Source organism: Octopus bimaculoides, chromosome 14 (assembly GCF_046866305.1).
Source record: "Octopus bimaculoides isolate indiv1 chromosome 14, ASM4686630v1, whole genome shotgun sequence".
NCBI lineage: Eukaryota > Metazoa > Mollusca > Cephalopoda > Octopoda > Octopodidae > Octopus > Octopus bimaculoides.
In genome coordinates this window covers 2,110,309-2,127,808 of record NC_142941.1, presented here as the reverse complement: position 1 = coordinate 2,127,808, position 17,500 = coordinate 2,110,309, and the positions used below count along the sequence as shown (strand labels likewise).

Genomic DNA, 17,500 nt, shown 5'->3' with positions numbered 1-17,500 from the left:
TATAAATGTATGTGCATGGTTATCTGTGGGCAAGTGTGTGAACATACAAACATATATATATATATATATATATATATATATATATATATATATATATATATATATATATATATATATATATATGTATGTATGTATGTATATATATATATATATATATATATATATTTTTTTTTTCTTTTGTTTTTTTGTTATATTTCTGCTGCTTTTAAATAAAGCATATTACTCTACCTCTGGTATTTGAGTACTCTTTTTTCCACCTTGTTGCACATTTCATGTGCTTACTCCGGTATATATATATATATATATATATATATATGTATATATGTATGTGTATGTATGTATATTGCTGGCTCTGGTGTGTATACACAACCTATATCGTTTAGACATTGACCACAGAGATGTATATAATATATAAATAACTCAGATGTATATATAACATTGTAGTACATAGTCTATATAACATATTTCTGGCTGTTGTATATTAACAACAGTGGTACTAATGTGTGTGTGTGTGTGTACATATATATGTGTGAATATTTATATACATGTATATGTAGATGTGTGTGTATGTATGTGTGTATGAATGTGTGTTTATATATATATATATATATATATATATATATGCATGTATGTATATAGTCACACATAAGCATATACGTACACATGCATGGACACACACACACACACACACACACACATAGACATGCTACCTGTGGTGTTTTTGTACAGAATGCTGACTCAAGTTCATATAAGATCTGATTTGACTGTGGTATGTATAATGCATAGATTGCTGACTGTGCTGTTTTAATAAGTAGCAATATTCATATGGGAATATACATACTGATTACACACACATAGACATACGCAAACACAGACACACATGCAAGCAAACACACACATATCTATTGCCATACATGCATAACTTTGTACATATATATACATACATGCACACACACACACACACACATATATATATACATATACCTATACATACACACACACATATATGTGAGTGTTACTTAGACACATATAAATGTATGGATATATATACATATATACATGTATGTATATGGTCATGTACATGTATTTGCATATATTAATATATATGTATATATATATATATATGAGTTCTTGAAAATTGGTTATTTTCCCTAAAACTATATATTTTATATATACTTTATCTATAAGACTCAATTTAATTTTAATTTTTTATAAATTGATTTTAATTGAGTTTTTTACCTGTAATTTTGGATTTTGTCCCTAATATTATTATTATATATATATATATATATATATATATATATATATATATATATATATATACATATATATATATGTATGTATATATATATATATATATATATATATATATATATATATATATATATATATATGCATATGTGTCCATCCACACATACACACATATATTCTTTTCACCTCATGCATATAGATGAAATGTATAGACACACCCACATTCACCCACACATATGCATATGTATATATATATATATATATATATATATATATATATATATACATATACACTTACACAATCTTTTTATCAATATGCATGAGATGAATAAAATATATATCTGTTTCTCCCAGGGGCTCTTCAAGGTCATATACATACATAAATACAAACGTATATATATATATACACATATATATATACACACACATATATATATATATATATGTATATATATATATATAGATTAGTAGATATGTTCTTATATATATATATGTGCTTATATACATGTATATATATGTATGTATATGTATATGTATATGTATATGTGTATATATATATATATATATATATATATATATATATATATATATATATATATACACACACACACATATATATGTATATACACACACATTCATATACATGTATATATACATTCACATATACATAGGCACATACATGTGTGTGTGTGTGTGTGTGTGTGTGTGTGTGTGTGTGTAATAAAGGATGGCCTTATTATGAATTAAGCTATGATAGGCTTCTTTACTTCAATAGTAGGTAAAGTAGATGTGGCCAGCCTGGAGCAATGCTCTGTACTTTGTTCATCTCTGATGTAAGTTTTCTGTCACCATCTTCTCCAGTTTCTTCTCCCCTAAAAACCTCATGTTGCTCTGAAACCCTGTTGCTCTCCCCTTGCAGCTCCCACTGCTATCACCACATGCCCCTTGGGGTCACTTTAATGTTCCCAACTCTGTAGGAAGCATTTAAATAAATTAGTTAGTTTGTAGGTAGCTCCCTCCCTTCTACTCCACTTCATGGACCCTAAACAGAGCCCTCATCATTGCCCTATCCCTTTACCAGTCATGTAGAGGTCATGTTCGCTGTCCAATCTGTTCCTAAGTCATGGAGGTTCCAAAATTAGGGTTGATGGTGGTTGTTCGATCCGACCCCCATCAGTCAAGAGGACCCAAACCATGTGAGCTCCTCTGCTTCTTTTACTGTTTGAAGTCAATAAATTATTTCGTTTCTTAAAATGTTGTTCCTCTTCCACTGCTTCCAGACAGTTTACTATGGCCATGCTGGAGCACTGATATAGTATTCAGCAACAAGTTGATATGAGTTAGTGAGTCTCCATGTGGTTGTTTGACTCACTAGAAATAGTAGCAAGAACTCTCTTTAAGATAATGAAGGACATACAATGGAATTGTGACGGTTGTGGATGGAACACCTTTGATAATAGGTTTGATTGGTCCAGGATGGCTTCGGGCTGAGTAACAACAATGGGTCCTATTAACAAAACTGGAAACAGACAAAGACACACAAACAAACACTCACCCACACCCACACCCAAATGCAATATATTGCTTGCTGTGCAAGTTGTGTTATTGATCTAAACTACACAGATCAATAATTGGTACAGTTATTGTCGCTATTGTTACTGCTGTTGTTGGTGTTGTTGTTGTTACTATTGTTGTTGTTGTTTGTCTCTACCTGTTGATAATAGAGTCGGTGTACCAGTGTGTAGGTGTGGGGTAAAATTCTAGTTTGAAAAGGAAATCCTGTCACATTTCAAGAAGGGAAAGAAACAAATCCTTTTTTATTCTTAATCGATACATTTAATCGAGAAAATATTTCTCCTCTCTATTGCTAATATAATCCCATCTGTTTGGCAAATTTTTCATCCCCTTGGGTGTAAAATTCTTCAGGTTTTGAAGCAGAGTAATATTCAATATCTCTTTTAACCCCTTCAAAATTAATAAACTGTTTTCCCTCCAAATAATATTGCAATGACCTGACAAGATAAAACAGCGAACTGGCAGAGACGTTAGCACACCAAGCAAAATGCTGTCTTTACGTTCTGAGTTCAAATTCTGTTGAGGTTGACTTTGCCTTTCATCCTTCCAGGGTCAATAAATTAAGTACCAGTTACGTACTGGGGTCAATCTAATCGAATGGCCGCCACCTCCCCAAAAACTTTGGGCCTTGTGCCTAGAGTAGAAAAGAAAGATCTGAAAAGATGTTAGTCGGAGGGAGCAAGGTCACACGAGAAAGGAGAATGAGGCAAAACTTCAATATTTAGTGCCAAAATCTTTTCCTGGGTCACTTGGCCAATATGTGGTCCTGCATAAAACTAACACTCCATTATGAAATGACCAGCGATGAACATTTTTTTCTGCAAATTCTTGTGCAATGATTCCAAATGAGATCAATCATTCTCAGCATTTCTCTTCTGGTTTCTTCTGGTTTCACACTTCCTGATGGACAACATCCGTCACATCCCATCAAAAACAGAGCATGACTTTCTTCCAGGTGTACTCCTGGTCTGTGGATGGATCCTTCTGTTTCATCCAGTGCCAACCATTGTTGTTTGCATTGAATATGATTAAAGAGAACCCAGTCTTTTATCACTTGGGATGATTCTACCCTGAAAAGTCTTAGCAATTGGTATATTCTTCAATGATTGGCAGAAGGCCACTCTTTGATGAAGCAATGAAATGATGACCAATCCACTAACCAAGTCGAGACACTTTTCCTCATTCACAAAAGTGTTTAATGATTGATCTGTAGTTTGAATTGATCTGTCGTGTTTACTCTGGATTTTTCTCAACTCTGGTTTTCAATGGAACAACATGAAATGAAATGCCTTGCTCAAGGAGACAACACAGTGCTCAGTATAGGTATTGAACCCATGGCTTTCTGACCGTTTGCCCAACACCTTAACAACTGGGTCACACACTAGACTACTGATGCATTTTGTTAGTTTTGCGATTACAATTTGATATTTGTTAATGGTTGAGTTGGGGGGGGGAAGGAAGGGGGAAGACAGAGCAGTGGTAAAGAAACGGGGGTGGTGCGAAAAGTGGTTCAACCACACTGTAAAGTAAATCATCATCATCACCATTGCCATCATCGCCACCACCACCACCACCACCACCACCACCACCACCAGTGTTGGTAGTTATGTACATACATACACACATACATACATACGTACATATACACAATTACATACATACGCATGCATACATACATACACACATCCACACGCGCACACACGCCCATGATATGTGTGATTATTTGAGAGAAGAGACTCTTTGGACTTACTCATCTTACAAAATAAACAGAACCCATGATTAATAATTTCTTCTCTGTTCCTTAAGGTTTCCCTCTAAATATCAGTTTCAAATTTCAGCACAAGGTCACCAATATCAAGGAAGGGAGTAATTCATTGACATCGACCACAGTGTGTAACTGGTACCTATTTTATCGACCCCCCCCCCCTTCTGGTTTTGAGAAGCTTAATTTCTCAAGATTGGCATTTAGGCAGTGTCTCAGAAGAAATGCAGTATCTTCTCCAGCAAGATAATAATAATTCTGCTAGCCGACCCCCTTAGTTTCCCTCAAATAAACTTTAACCCCTCTATTTATTCAGTAACCCCAAATAAAATATAATGACACAATGACAATTGGACAATCAGCAGTCTTCTCGGGCATAAACCCAAACTTGTAATCAGGAAAGAGTAACTGCAGATTTCTCAATAGTTCAGCATAGATATTTTCTTTTTCACTGATCTTCAGTTTTATGTTAACATCCACTGGGCAGCTGATTTCCGCAACTGTGCACAGTTTCTCTTCTCTATCCCAAATCACTATGGCAGGGCTATGATGTTTACACTTTATTGAGAGTTAGCATTGGGACATTCCACTGTGGGTTCTTATTTCTTTGGCCTCAGGATTATCCTTCAGATGAATCTCATGATACAATGTCCTAGCTACAACATCATGTCTCATCAGTAGATAATACTGTGATGACATTTTCAGACAATTGCTTATCCTGTGAGTGATATCTTTGGAGTTAACTCCACAACATCTGCATCGGTTATCCCATTTTGCTGCTTTCCCAGCATCTCTATCCCTTTTCTGCATCAGGTATTTGGTTGATATTTCTTGTTCCTGGATTGAAAATGTTTACCCTTCAAAGTGGGAGGTAGCAATCTGGCTGTTTGAGTCATGGTAGACTGCTTTGATGATCAATGCTACTATCATCCCAGAGCTTTCTACTAACATATCCAGGCATAGTCCCCAGCTCATATAGGCTCATCTTTTCATTTGATGATTCATTGTTGTGGAGTCATGTGACTTCTTTGGTTATGTATCTAAGGTTATTAGACAAGGAATGCTGCGCAAGGAGCTGCCTTCCAATTCTTATGATGTTATCAGCCTCATGTATGCAAACTTGGTCAAAGGATGCACTTTGACACTTTGTGGTTAAAAGATGTTGCCAAAGGGATGTGATACAACATTGAAAGGAAGTCTGGATCGATGTTAAGACTCTGTTCCCTTGTTTTCTTTTTATGTAGAGGTGATCTACATCAATGTTGAGATTATGTGTGCTGGTTAGTATCTCCTGGTTTCCATATCAATGGCTCAGATCCCATCAAACATCCAATCAAGTGGCCCAAATGTTGGTATGAGTACTGGCACTGCAAACACATTGTGGACCACTTTTATTAAATGCAAAGAGTTCTGAGGTCCATATATGTATGTATATACACACACATACATATATGTACATCTATGCATGTTTGTGTATATGTGCATGCATATATTATATAGGATTATGTGTACAAGCAAAAGGAAAAAATTGTATGTAGGCAGTAAGGCTAGGTTGTCGTTGGATGTGGCACTTGTTAGGAGGAAATTGTTGGAGAATGGTGTGTAAGTCACTGGGAGGAGGTTATATTGTTTGACCATGAATGCAGCTGTGGTTTATATTGTTCATTGTAGTTGTTGGTAAGATATGTACAGTTCGTTGGATGCCATCGGGTGGATCGAAAATAGTTCTGTATACTTGGGACTCCAGAAAGGCAAAATTTAGGAACCTCCATATGACACTCCTGATTGAGAACTTAGTTGTCATAATTTGATGCATTTTGGAAAAATACTTTCTCATAGAAAATGGAAATACAAAAACACTTATGATCAAATACAAATTTAAAACATGGATGTGTTATACTTACGTATTTGGAATGTAGTTTGCCAGTAATCAATAAGAAACCACTTCTGAAGCCAAACATAGCCAAGGCTTCACACATTCTGGACATCCGATTTATTGGACACATTGTTTCTTGATTACAGAACAGTGTAATGGCCATGTGAGTCAATAACAAACTATCTGAAGACACATCTGCGAGCACACACACACACACACACATGCACATGCATGCGCGCACTCACGCATACACACACACACACACACACAGTGGCCCAGGAATGAAATTTGCTTAGGAGGGGTTGCAAACTCAGGTCCAATTGTTTTTACAAACAAGGCTGATTTTTTACCAATATTAATATCAAAAACAAACAGGTATAATAATAGGTAGACTGTATGACGCATGTGTGCAAACAGCCATGCTACATGGCAGTGAAACATGGGCCGTGACTGCTGAGGACATGTGTAAGCTTGCAAGGGATGAAACCATGAAGCCAGTATGCTCTGCTGGATGTGTAATGTCAGCGCCCTGAGAGAAAAGTTAGATTTAAGAAGCATCAGATGTGGTGTGGAAGAGAGATGACTGTACTGGTATGGTCATGTGTTACGAATGAATGAGGACAGCCGTATCAAAAAGTGTCACATCCTAGCAGTTGAAGGAACATTGGGCCTTACCGAGGCAATGACTAGCGACCGGGACCTTTGTAAATATGCTGTGCTTGAGAAGACCCGGCAAGCCAAGTGAGACCATACCTCATGGCCTATGCCAGTGGGTGTAACCAGCCCATTATGAATACCCCTCATCCATTGGACAATAAACCTTGCTTGTGAAGACATTGAGGCAAGTGAAATCAAAATTGCAGACGTGGCCGATGACAGTACCGCCTGATTGGCACTCATGCCAGTAGAACGTTAAAAGCACATCTGAGCGTGATCATTGCCAGGGCCACAGATTGGCTCCTGTGCCAGCGTCACTTTACCAGTAATGTGCTGGTGGCATGTGATAAAGAACATTTGAGCGTGGTTGTTGCCAGTGCCGCCAGACTGGCTCCCGTGCAGGTGGCACGTAAAAGCACCTTTTGAGTGTGGTCGTTGCCAGTACTGCCTGACTGTGGCACATAAAAAACACCCACTGCACTCTCGGAGTGGTTGGTGTCAGGAAGGGCATCCAGCTGTAGAAACTTTGCCAGATCAGATTGAGCCTGGAAAGCAGACATAAAACGATGACGATAATGACGACGATGATGATGAAAGTCAGACGTGTTCCCGTGTTTGTATTCCCATTTTTTCTAATAAAACACTTTTTTTGTCAGCCAGATAATTGAAAACCAAAGCATCATCTTTTTTTTTCCAACATGGAGTAACTGTTTCGGCTACAGTTCCAACTTTAAAACAGTACATTTTTTCTAAGTCTCTTCAGTTATTTTAAGATAATTTCCTGAGACTTTTAATTCTCCTCTAGTTTCCTATATTTCTGCAAATCTGTAAACCATTTTGGTATTTTATTTATACGCTTCTACTGTAATTCGTTGTCTAGTTTTTCATAATAGTTATCCCCCAACAACTTCGACATAATCATATTTACAGTGACATAATGTTTATTTCAATTACACACACACAGATAGATAGATAGTGTCTGGCTGTCAGTTCCACTTTTCGATTACCGTGTAGACTAAATAAAGAAGTAATGTGCAGGATGATATAAAAACACAAAAAGAAAAGGAACGCGCAAGAAAAGAGAAATATTATGGTATACAAATACGAAGACAAGCAGACATCTTTAAGAAAAGAGAGAAAATATTGTAAAGATAATAAATAAAAAAAGCTGTTTTATTAGAAAAGCAACAAAACAATTTGAAAGTATTTATAAAAATGGTTTAAATGCATGAAAAATATTGAAAGTTAAATACGAATATTTTTTTCTGCCAAAAAATATGTAACAAAATGAAAGGAAATAAAAGAAAAGAGGAGAATCTGGCGATTTTGAAAATTCAACCAATTCCAATACATACATGTGACCAATATTTCCATGTTTCCTGGTGTTGCTAGGCAACAATGTGGGAGAATATATATATATGTGGGAGAATATTATATGAAGCAGAACGAGATTTGTCTAGACGAGAAATTACAGTTATTGATACAACAAAAGAAGAAGAAGAAGAAGAAGAAGAAGAATTGGAAGAATTGGAAGAATTGGAAGAATTGGAAGAAGAAGAAGAAGAAGAAGAAGAAGAAGAAGAAGAAGATGAAGAAGAAGAAGAAGAAGAAGAAGAAGAAGAAGAAGAAGAAGAAGAAGAAGAAGAAGAAGAAGAAGAAGAAGAAGAAAGCAAAGTAAAATGATGTGCCTCAGAAATATTGAAATAAGAAGAAATCTAACAAAAAGAAAGGAAAAAACATAAAAAGAGTAAAAGAAACTTCCAGAAATATTGTAAATGCACAGAACACAAACAGACACACATAAATATATATAGATAGATAGGTAGACATATTACATACATAGATACATATTTGTGTGTGTAAATATATGTATAAATGCGTATACAATATATGCACATTAAAGGGTCTGTCTGTCTCCTTTCTTCTCTATCCTCCTCCTCCCTCGTTCTGTGTGACTCTGAGCCTTTTAAAAGTCTGAAAGAGAAGCACCCATCATGTCAGAAGTTGTAGCAGCATGATGAAGTTTGGAAGAACCTCCACTGAAGATGATTCTAAGACAGGAAGATCTTCCACAACGACAATGGATGGCGATGACATGGCAATTGCTGATGTTGTGATCCGTGAAAACTACCGTCTGGATATCTGTGGAGATTGTAATGGAGGAGGTAACTGTAAAAGTTAGTACCGTGAAAAAAATTTAGGGATGCATCATGTGCCGCGTCTACTGAGAGATGAACGAAAGACAATGCAATCATTGTCAACCACAAACTAATTTGATTGTTGAAATGGTGACCAAACATGGAAGAATAGCTAAGATGTCGCAATGGCTAAGATGTCGGAATAACTAAAACCCTAACCGTAACTACAGAAATGTTTGCCTGAATCATAAAGTCCGTATTTTCCTGCATATTTAGAAAAAAAAGAAAAAAATTCTTAAAAAAAATTTTACAAAAGTTTTTGCAAATTTTTTTCAGAATCAAAATCTCCATATTTTCCCACATATTTTGGGAAAAAAAAATTTCTGAAAAAAGTTTAAAAAATGAAGGAAATGGGAGGGGGTGGATTTAAAAATGTTGATTTTTGCCCCTTTTTTTTTTGCAGATTTGTATTCTCTGTAGCTGAAAAGTGGGGTTTGTGTCGAAAAAAAAAATTTTTTAGGAGGGGTGGAGACAGGTGGAAGTCTTGACAGAACCTCTATTTGTGCCTTTCAAAGGCCACCAAAGTTTATCTGAGCTTATAATCTGCCACCTTTAGAGCGTAGTCACTGGAAACTATATTGCCTTGATATCTCAAATGGAATGGGTTCAATCAGTCTCAGAGTCAAAGTGTGACTTCTTTAGGAACCGAGGCACTGTAAACATGAACGTCATCACAAAACAATTTCAGCAGACATACGGAGAACAGCATCAGAACCACTTCATCACATTTTGGACCAATCAAATATCTTTAGTCAATCAATATTTGGGGATTGATCTAAACTTTTTAATACATTCATCACAGAACTTCTGTAGGATTTCCTCAAAAAGTTTTGTCAGCCATACCAGTTCGATAGAAGGGACGATGGCGTAGGTGCCAGACAAGCTTGTCTGCTGTGGCTGCTGTGCGTTTTAATACTGTTCTCTTCTTTGTGATCACAATTACTTACAAGGAGAGAAAGGAAGGCAGGAATCATTGCTAACTTTCGACTTGATGGGAAACTTTTCAGCACCTAAAGGGTTATAGGTCACCATTAACCTCAGATCTGAGCTGATTGTTTAGGTGCAACACACCGATGACTGACTACAAAGTTATCATCTCAGCAGTTGTTGCAGCTGATAGAAGAATGCCTCTAGACCTGAAGATGTTTGTCAAAGCACAAAGCACATACACCACACACACACACATGTACTCACACACACACATAAATAGGAAAAGTAGTGGAGACAAGAGAAGAGGCTGTCAGTCATGTCTCATATGTTAATTTGGCAGATTGTTTCACGGAGCACAATAGGCCTTTCCCAACAATATAGTTTTCCTTAGTTTGTCTCCTTAATTGTCTCAAAAGAATCCTTTTTCTCCTTAAAAGGGCCACAAGCACCGATTATAGGAAATTTCATCGTAGACATTTTTGGAAAATTCTCCGTAAAAAGAAATAAATTACAGAAAAAAAAGAAAAAGATTAGTAGTTTTCTTAAAATGGCAACTTCATTAATTAACCTACCAATTAGAGAAAGGTAATTTCTTTGAAACTTGTTTTCTAGTTTATATTTTGCTTGTGTGCCTCCTTTATGGTGAGATTTCTAAAGGTAAATTTTCTTACGGCAAAAATGGTTATGGTGAATTTTCCGGAGAGGTTGACACTAATGGGTTAAAAAATAATTGATGGAAGACTAATTAATTGATAACATTGAATATTAGCAAATGATTATTGATTTTGCTCATAAAATGGTAGAACTTTCAGGAATGACACAAAAGCATGTCTTGTGGCAAAGGAATCCACTAAAATGGCATCATAGAGTGGACAGTGTCCTCTGATTCTTGGACAAAATGTCCTACCATCTGCTATTTAATCATCAAATTGCTTGGTTCCAGAACAGACGCATATTTGTTTAAAATTTTGAGACAAGACCAGTAATTTTGAGGCAGTGGTTAAGTCGATTGCACCAACCCCAGTGCACAACTGGTATTTATTTTATTGACCCCGAAAGGATGAAAGTTAAAGGTGATCTAGACGGAATTTGAACTCAGAATATATCAAAGATGGACGAAATACTGCTAAGCATTTTGTCCGATATGCAAACGATTCCCCGAGATCAGATAAATATTGATGAAAATCAATCGCATCATTATCTTATCAATCTCGTTGGGGATCGAAAATCTAGCTGCAACGTTTAAGCGACAGGAAAGTTGAAAGAACCTCAACCAATCCATGAACGTTCTGCAATGGGAAAGTCTGTGGAGCCACATTCTTTTTATACTCCTAATACGACGTGATGGTCATGGTTAGAATATTATCGACCTGAAGTTTTCTAGATCAGATCTGACCTAAGGCTGAGCACCATTCCATCCATCTACCATACTAAATAGCCATCTGGATGCTTTGACCAGTTACCCATTTATTTACTTATTTATTCAATCCCAACAGGTGAACATTAGCGTCGTTAGATACAGGTTTATAACAGAACGCCACCAGTCACTGATTTACGACATTTTTGATAATGATAAAGACAAAAAGATGTATGTATAGGTGGATGTAGGTGAAGGTATCTTATTTCTAAAGACGTTGGGTGTATGTAGCTGTTCTGGGGCCAATGTTTAGATCCTTCTTTCATATACATTGGTGAAAACAACTCACACAAACCTCTTTCTAGTTTCTATTTACCATAAAGTATTACTTCAGCCGAGGTTATGAGGTAAAATACTGGCCCAAGGTGCCTCACAGAAGAATCGAACCTAGAACCAAGTGGCTGCAAAGTGAACATCTTAAACATGACACTACACTGTTTGAGCAGAAAGTAGATGGGACCAACGTTACGAGTGTTCAAACCCAAGCCCTGTATATATTCCCCGTGCTTCTTTCCCATGACGCAGGTTTGGACTAGGTTCAAGACCATTTTGCTACCCATATATGGAAATCACCTTTCTCTACAGTTTGGTACCAGGGTTATCTCAGGGATTACTGTCACATCTCCATCCAATCAATACCCTTTATTTAAGAACCCCATGAGGATGAAGGGTACAGTTGACCTAGGTAGGGCTTGAACTCACAACCTGGGCAGCCAGAACAAATATGGACACAGAGCTTGTAACCAGATGCTCTACTGACTCAGACAGTTCAGAGTCTTTAAAAATATTAGACTTTGTACTTACACAAACACATACACATATGCAACACACACACACATACATACAAACACATGCACAAACATACGCAAAGATACTGCACACACGCATTAAATGTTATCGCGTCAGTACAACAACAGTTATCTCCCTTACATCTAGACACTATTCCCCGTTCTTTCCCAGTTTTAATCTCTGAGCTGGTTGTCAGCTGAACGGGACTGCTTATCTCCCTCTACACACCGAAGTCGCCAAGACATCTTCTGTGGTACATGGCAATTGTGACATGCGGACTCAGGCAACGAGACTGCAATAGATAGCCCTCAATGTAGATAACGCTAGAGTTGTGCCTTCATAGCCAGTCCGTCTGGCAGTGTCCTTTCCACCAGTTCAGCTGCTGAGATCATAAGTTCTTGTTGTTGGGAAGTTCGGCTATTTTTTGCTAACGATGTTGCCAGCTCACCACCTTTTTTTTTTTTTCGACTTGATATTGAATTTGACAATTGGCGACTTTTAAGCTTGATTAATCAAAATACAAGGGAGGTAATCTTACAAGGGGAATAACTTTAAGCAAGGGAGTCCTCACTGAATCTACTGCATACCTTCACATCGTTTGAGCCACTCTAATGGTATATGTTCCCTATTATATAAATGGTATAGCGTTCCCATTTCACCTGCCAGAAATAGCTTCTGTATTGCCATAAGAAAAATCATATCATATCACAATGTCTTAAAAAATGAACTACATTAAATATAGTTCCAAACATAGATCTAAAAAGAGATGATCAATCAGAAATTGCTTGAAGATAAAGGACAGCCTTCCTGCGCTCATACACACACGCACACATTTATGCACATTTTCACAGATGCACATCTGCTTCAGTGCATAAACGTGTACAAGCACACTCATATACGCACACAATCAGTGGTTCATCCGCGCTCACAGACCCCACCCCACCCACACACACTTGCGCACATACACTCGTACAATACGCGCGAACGTACACGTCTGTCTCCTTGTCTAAAGTATGGTTTTTATGTTTGCCATTTCAGAAATGTTAACATTGGTGAGCAGGAGCTGAGGAGATGAAGAGGCCTGCATCTCTGGTTATGTGGTTGGAACTCCATCTATTCTACTCCTTCTTCTTTTCCTTCTTCTTCTTCCCGGTGTCTCTGTCCGTTGATGTCACTTACCATTTGGAAGAAGAGAATAGTCCTGACAGCTACATAGGAAACATTGCTACCGATCTTTGGTTGTTAAGCAACATTGCATCGAAGGACCACAGCCTGATATCGTTTGACATGCTCCAGTCACAAGACAGCCCCACTGCCCAGTTATTTAATGTGACCCATGAGGGGAAACTTTATGCCACACAAACTGTAGATGCCGAGATTCTGTGTTTGTATAATACAGAATGTTACAAAATCCTCAAGATTGCTGTCCGTAAAGAGGGGACTTTTATGAAAATATTAAAAGTCAAAGTTGTCATTGAAGATATTAATGACCAATGGCCTGAGTTCCCAGTGAAAAAAATTGACATCCAGTTTTCAGAAGATGACCGCAACGGTGTTGAGAGGTCAGTTCCCAGTGCTATTGATCGTGATGTTAGCATTCAGAATTCCAGAATAACATATGAGCTTCGGAAGAAGAATAATGAACCATTCTCTTTATCAGTTACTAAAAGAATGACTGGAAGTTCAAAGTTAGCAATTGTTTTGGATAAAAAACTTGACCGAGAAATGAATGATAGTTATATACTTCAGGTTGTGGCCAAAAACAGCAAGTTCCAGTTGAGGCAGAGCATCTTAAATGTACAAATATTGGTGACAGATGAGAATGATAACTTGCCTGTTTTCTCCCAAAACATTTATAACACTTCAGTGAATAATATCCATAAACTATGCCGACCCCTGATTGTGTTGTCTGCAACTGACCTGGATTCTGGTAAAAATGGTCAGCTGACATATCTGATCAGTACAGAAACTTCATTAGTTGCTAGAGAATATTTTCATCTTAATGAAACATCAGGTGCAATTTATTTGGGCAAAAACTTTACGTCTAAACATAAAAAGACGTACAAATTGTTAGTAGAAGCCCGAGACAATGGAGACCCACCTCTCAGTTCAACAGCATTAGTATATATTCAGGTGGTAAACATAGAAAATAATCCACCAATTATTGATATTAATTTTGTGTTTCAGTTAAGCAGAAATGTGGGGGAAATTTCAGAGAAAATCAACATCGATAGTTTTATAGCTTATGTTAGTGTGATTGATAATAACATGGGTAAAAATGGTGAAGTGAAGTGTGACCTGCATCATGCTAAATTCCAACTGTTGGATTTGGGGCCTAATGAATACAAAATGACATTGAAACAACCTGTTGACAGAGAGATAAGGGACCACTATGATATTACCATTTCTTGCCAAGACAAAGGAACCCCTCCTTTACAAACTCTAAAGAAGTTCTCCATCAAAGTAATGGACGTGAACGATGTTAAACCTATGTTTAACAAAAATACTTTTAAATTTCTGACTTATGAAAATGGGAAACCAAACTTTCCCATTGGTTTTATAAATGCTACTGACCCTGATATGGGAGCTGGAGGTCAACTGACTTTTTCTCTGCTGAGTACCAGCAAACATGTGATACCATTCCAGATAACTGATTATGGTTTTATCTCAACCACTATACCACTGGATAGAGAACAACAAAATGTTTATAAGTTCCAAGTATTTGTCAAAGACAATGGGAATCCTTCATTAAATAACACAGCCAATGTGATTGTTGAGGTTTTAGATGAGAATGATAATGCCCCTTATTTCACCTTCCCTAGTTCGGACCCTTTCAGTTTAGATGTCCATTATCATCCCCAAAGTAAAAAAGAAATCACTATTTTAAGGGCTTCAGACAGGGACAGTCATATGAATTCATTTCTCAGATATGAAATACTCAAAGGAAACATTAAACAGTTATTTGCAGTGAACCCTTATACAGGTGTCTTATCATATTCTCGGACAGTTTACCAAAACGATGCTGGATCCTATCAACTGGAGTTTGCTGTAAAAGACAGTGGTACTCCTGTTCTGTCAGCCACTACAACTGTCTCTTTGACACTGACCGTTAGTAACAAGACATCTCCAGCACTGTCCACCGTCCAGTTAAAGTCTGATAAAATGATCAACTTAACTTGGGTCATTGTTATTGTCACATCTGCTGTGATAGTGTCGGTGGCGATCGTAGTGTCCATAACTCTGTGTGTGGTCAGATGTAACAATAACCGAAACAACCAGTATATCACGGAAATCAACTCCGACCGAGAAAAAAGCCATTATACATGCGTTACGAAGAAATCAGACACACTAAACAGGAGTTCCAATGATATGATGGCCAGGAATACTCAGTTGATAGAAACTAAAGCCGAATTTTATCCTCAATATGAGTCACAAAGTGAATGGACCACATCAACCATTGACAAAAGACCTCAATCAGTTCTGCTGGTAAGTTACACTTCCTCATCTTTAAATTTACTGCCACATTTTGTAAGTTTTTGAATTCAGTCTAGTAAATTAACAAGACAATCGATGTAGGTAACGAATATATATTAATGTGTATTAATGTCGGTTGACTTTGCCTTTCATCCTTTCGGGGGAGGTCGATAAATAAAGTACCAGTTATGCACTGGGGTCGATGTAATCGACTTAATCCCTTTGTCTGTCCTTGTTTGTCCCCTCTATGTTTAGCCCCTTGTGGGCAATAAAGAAATAAGAAACGTTAGCATGCCGGGCGAAATGCTAAACGGTATTTCGTCTGTCTTTACGTTGAGTTCAAATTCGGCCGAGGTCGACTTTGCCTTTCATCCTTTCGGTGGGGAGGATCAATAAATTAAGTAGCAGTTGCGTACTGGGGTCGATCTAATCGAATGGACCCTCCCAAAATTTCAGGCCTTGTGCCTACAGTAGAAAAGAATATTTCTAACGTTACAAACAATGAAAAATTGAACGGGAAAATATTATGGGTTGTCTCCCTTCTATTCTTAACAATATCGTTAACTTCCGGTTTTGAGAATCAACCTATCTCAAGAATATTCTACCTTGAGTTGTTCCCCTTGCCTCTCTCAATCAATTTGTCAATCTCATCAGCGTTCAACAATGATTACTTCTAAATAAAGTTAGAGTGTTGATTACAGAACTCTCTTCTAACCAGGGTGGTACCATTCTGTAACAGTTTACTGTAGATATGCTTCAATAAATATCTTTATGGATAAGTCAAACGAAACAAGTAAGAGCTCAAGATTTCTTGTTATCCTGTCTGAAGCAACAAAGAAAGGAAGCGGAGTTGTTCTCAGAAAATAAACCTGCTCCCTCTAGAGACTGGGCTTCCCTAAAGGCAGTCAACGACGAGGTGCTGGGGTTAAACAAGAACCCTATTCATTGCTATTCTGTGCTTTATTTCTGGTGTTGAAAACAGGAAAAGTTCCAAATGATAGCTTAGAGTCCCTCAATGTATGCGGGGGTGGGTAAAGGCGGCAAACTGGCAGAGACGTTAGCACACCAGATGAAATGCTTAGCGGTATTTCGTCTGTCTTTACATTCTGAGTTCAAATTCCGCCGAGGTCGACTTTGTCTTTCATCCTTTCGGGGTGGATAAATTAAGTACCAGTTGCGTAGCGAGGTCGATCTAATCGGCTGCCCCACCCCCTCTCCCAAAACTTCGGTCCTTGTGCCTAGAGTAGAAAAGAATGTATGAGAGGAGTGAATTTATGATTCTATATTGAAGACTAAGTTGAGAGTTTAAGGTCACAGAACTGCGGACATTGGTGTTGCTGTTGTTGTTGTTGCTGGTGGGGGTGTGTTGGAAATGGTAACATAGCTTTGTGGTTAAGTAGGTTTTTATAATTTGGTGGTTCCCAGTTTGATTCCAGTGCCTGGCACTTTGGCCCTTTGAGCTTCAGGTATGGAACTTTGGTTCTTTTGCTTTAACCTTGACTTCAATAAACACTTCTGGAAGGAATCTAGTCAACAGAAACGGTGTTCAGAGCCCTCTTTTATAGGCATAC

General features: G+C 37.3%; 1 protein-coding gene across 1 annotated transcript in view; it reads left to right on the top strand.

Moving 5' to 3' along the window:
* Nucleotides 1-17,500, top strand: part of LOC106873952 (protocadherin beta-15) — a 37,070-nt gene that overhangs the window by 918 nt on the left and 18,652 nt on the right. The window contains exon 2 of the mRNA XM_014921497.3: nt 13,494-15,941. Coding sequence (XP_014776983.1) covers nt 13,527-15,941 — 2,415 coding nt within the window. The 5' untranslated portion in view covers nt 13,494-13,526. The remainder of the gene's footprint in view (nt 1-13,493; nt 15,942-17,500) is intronic.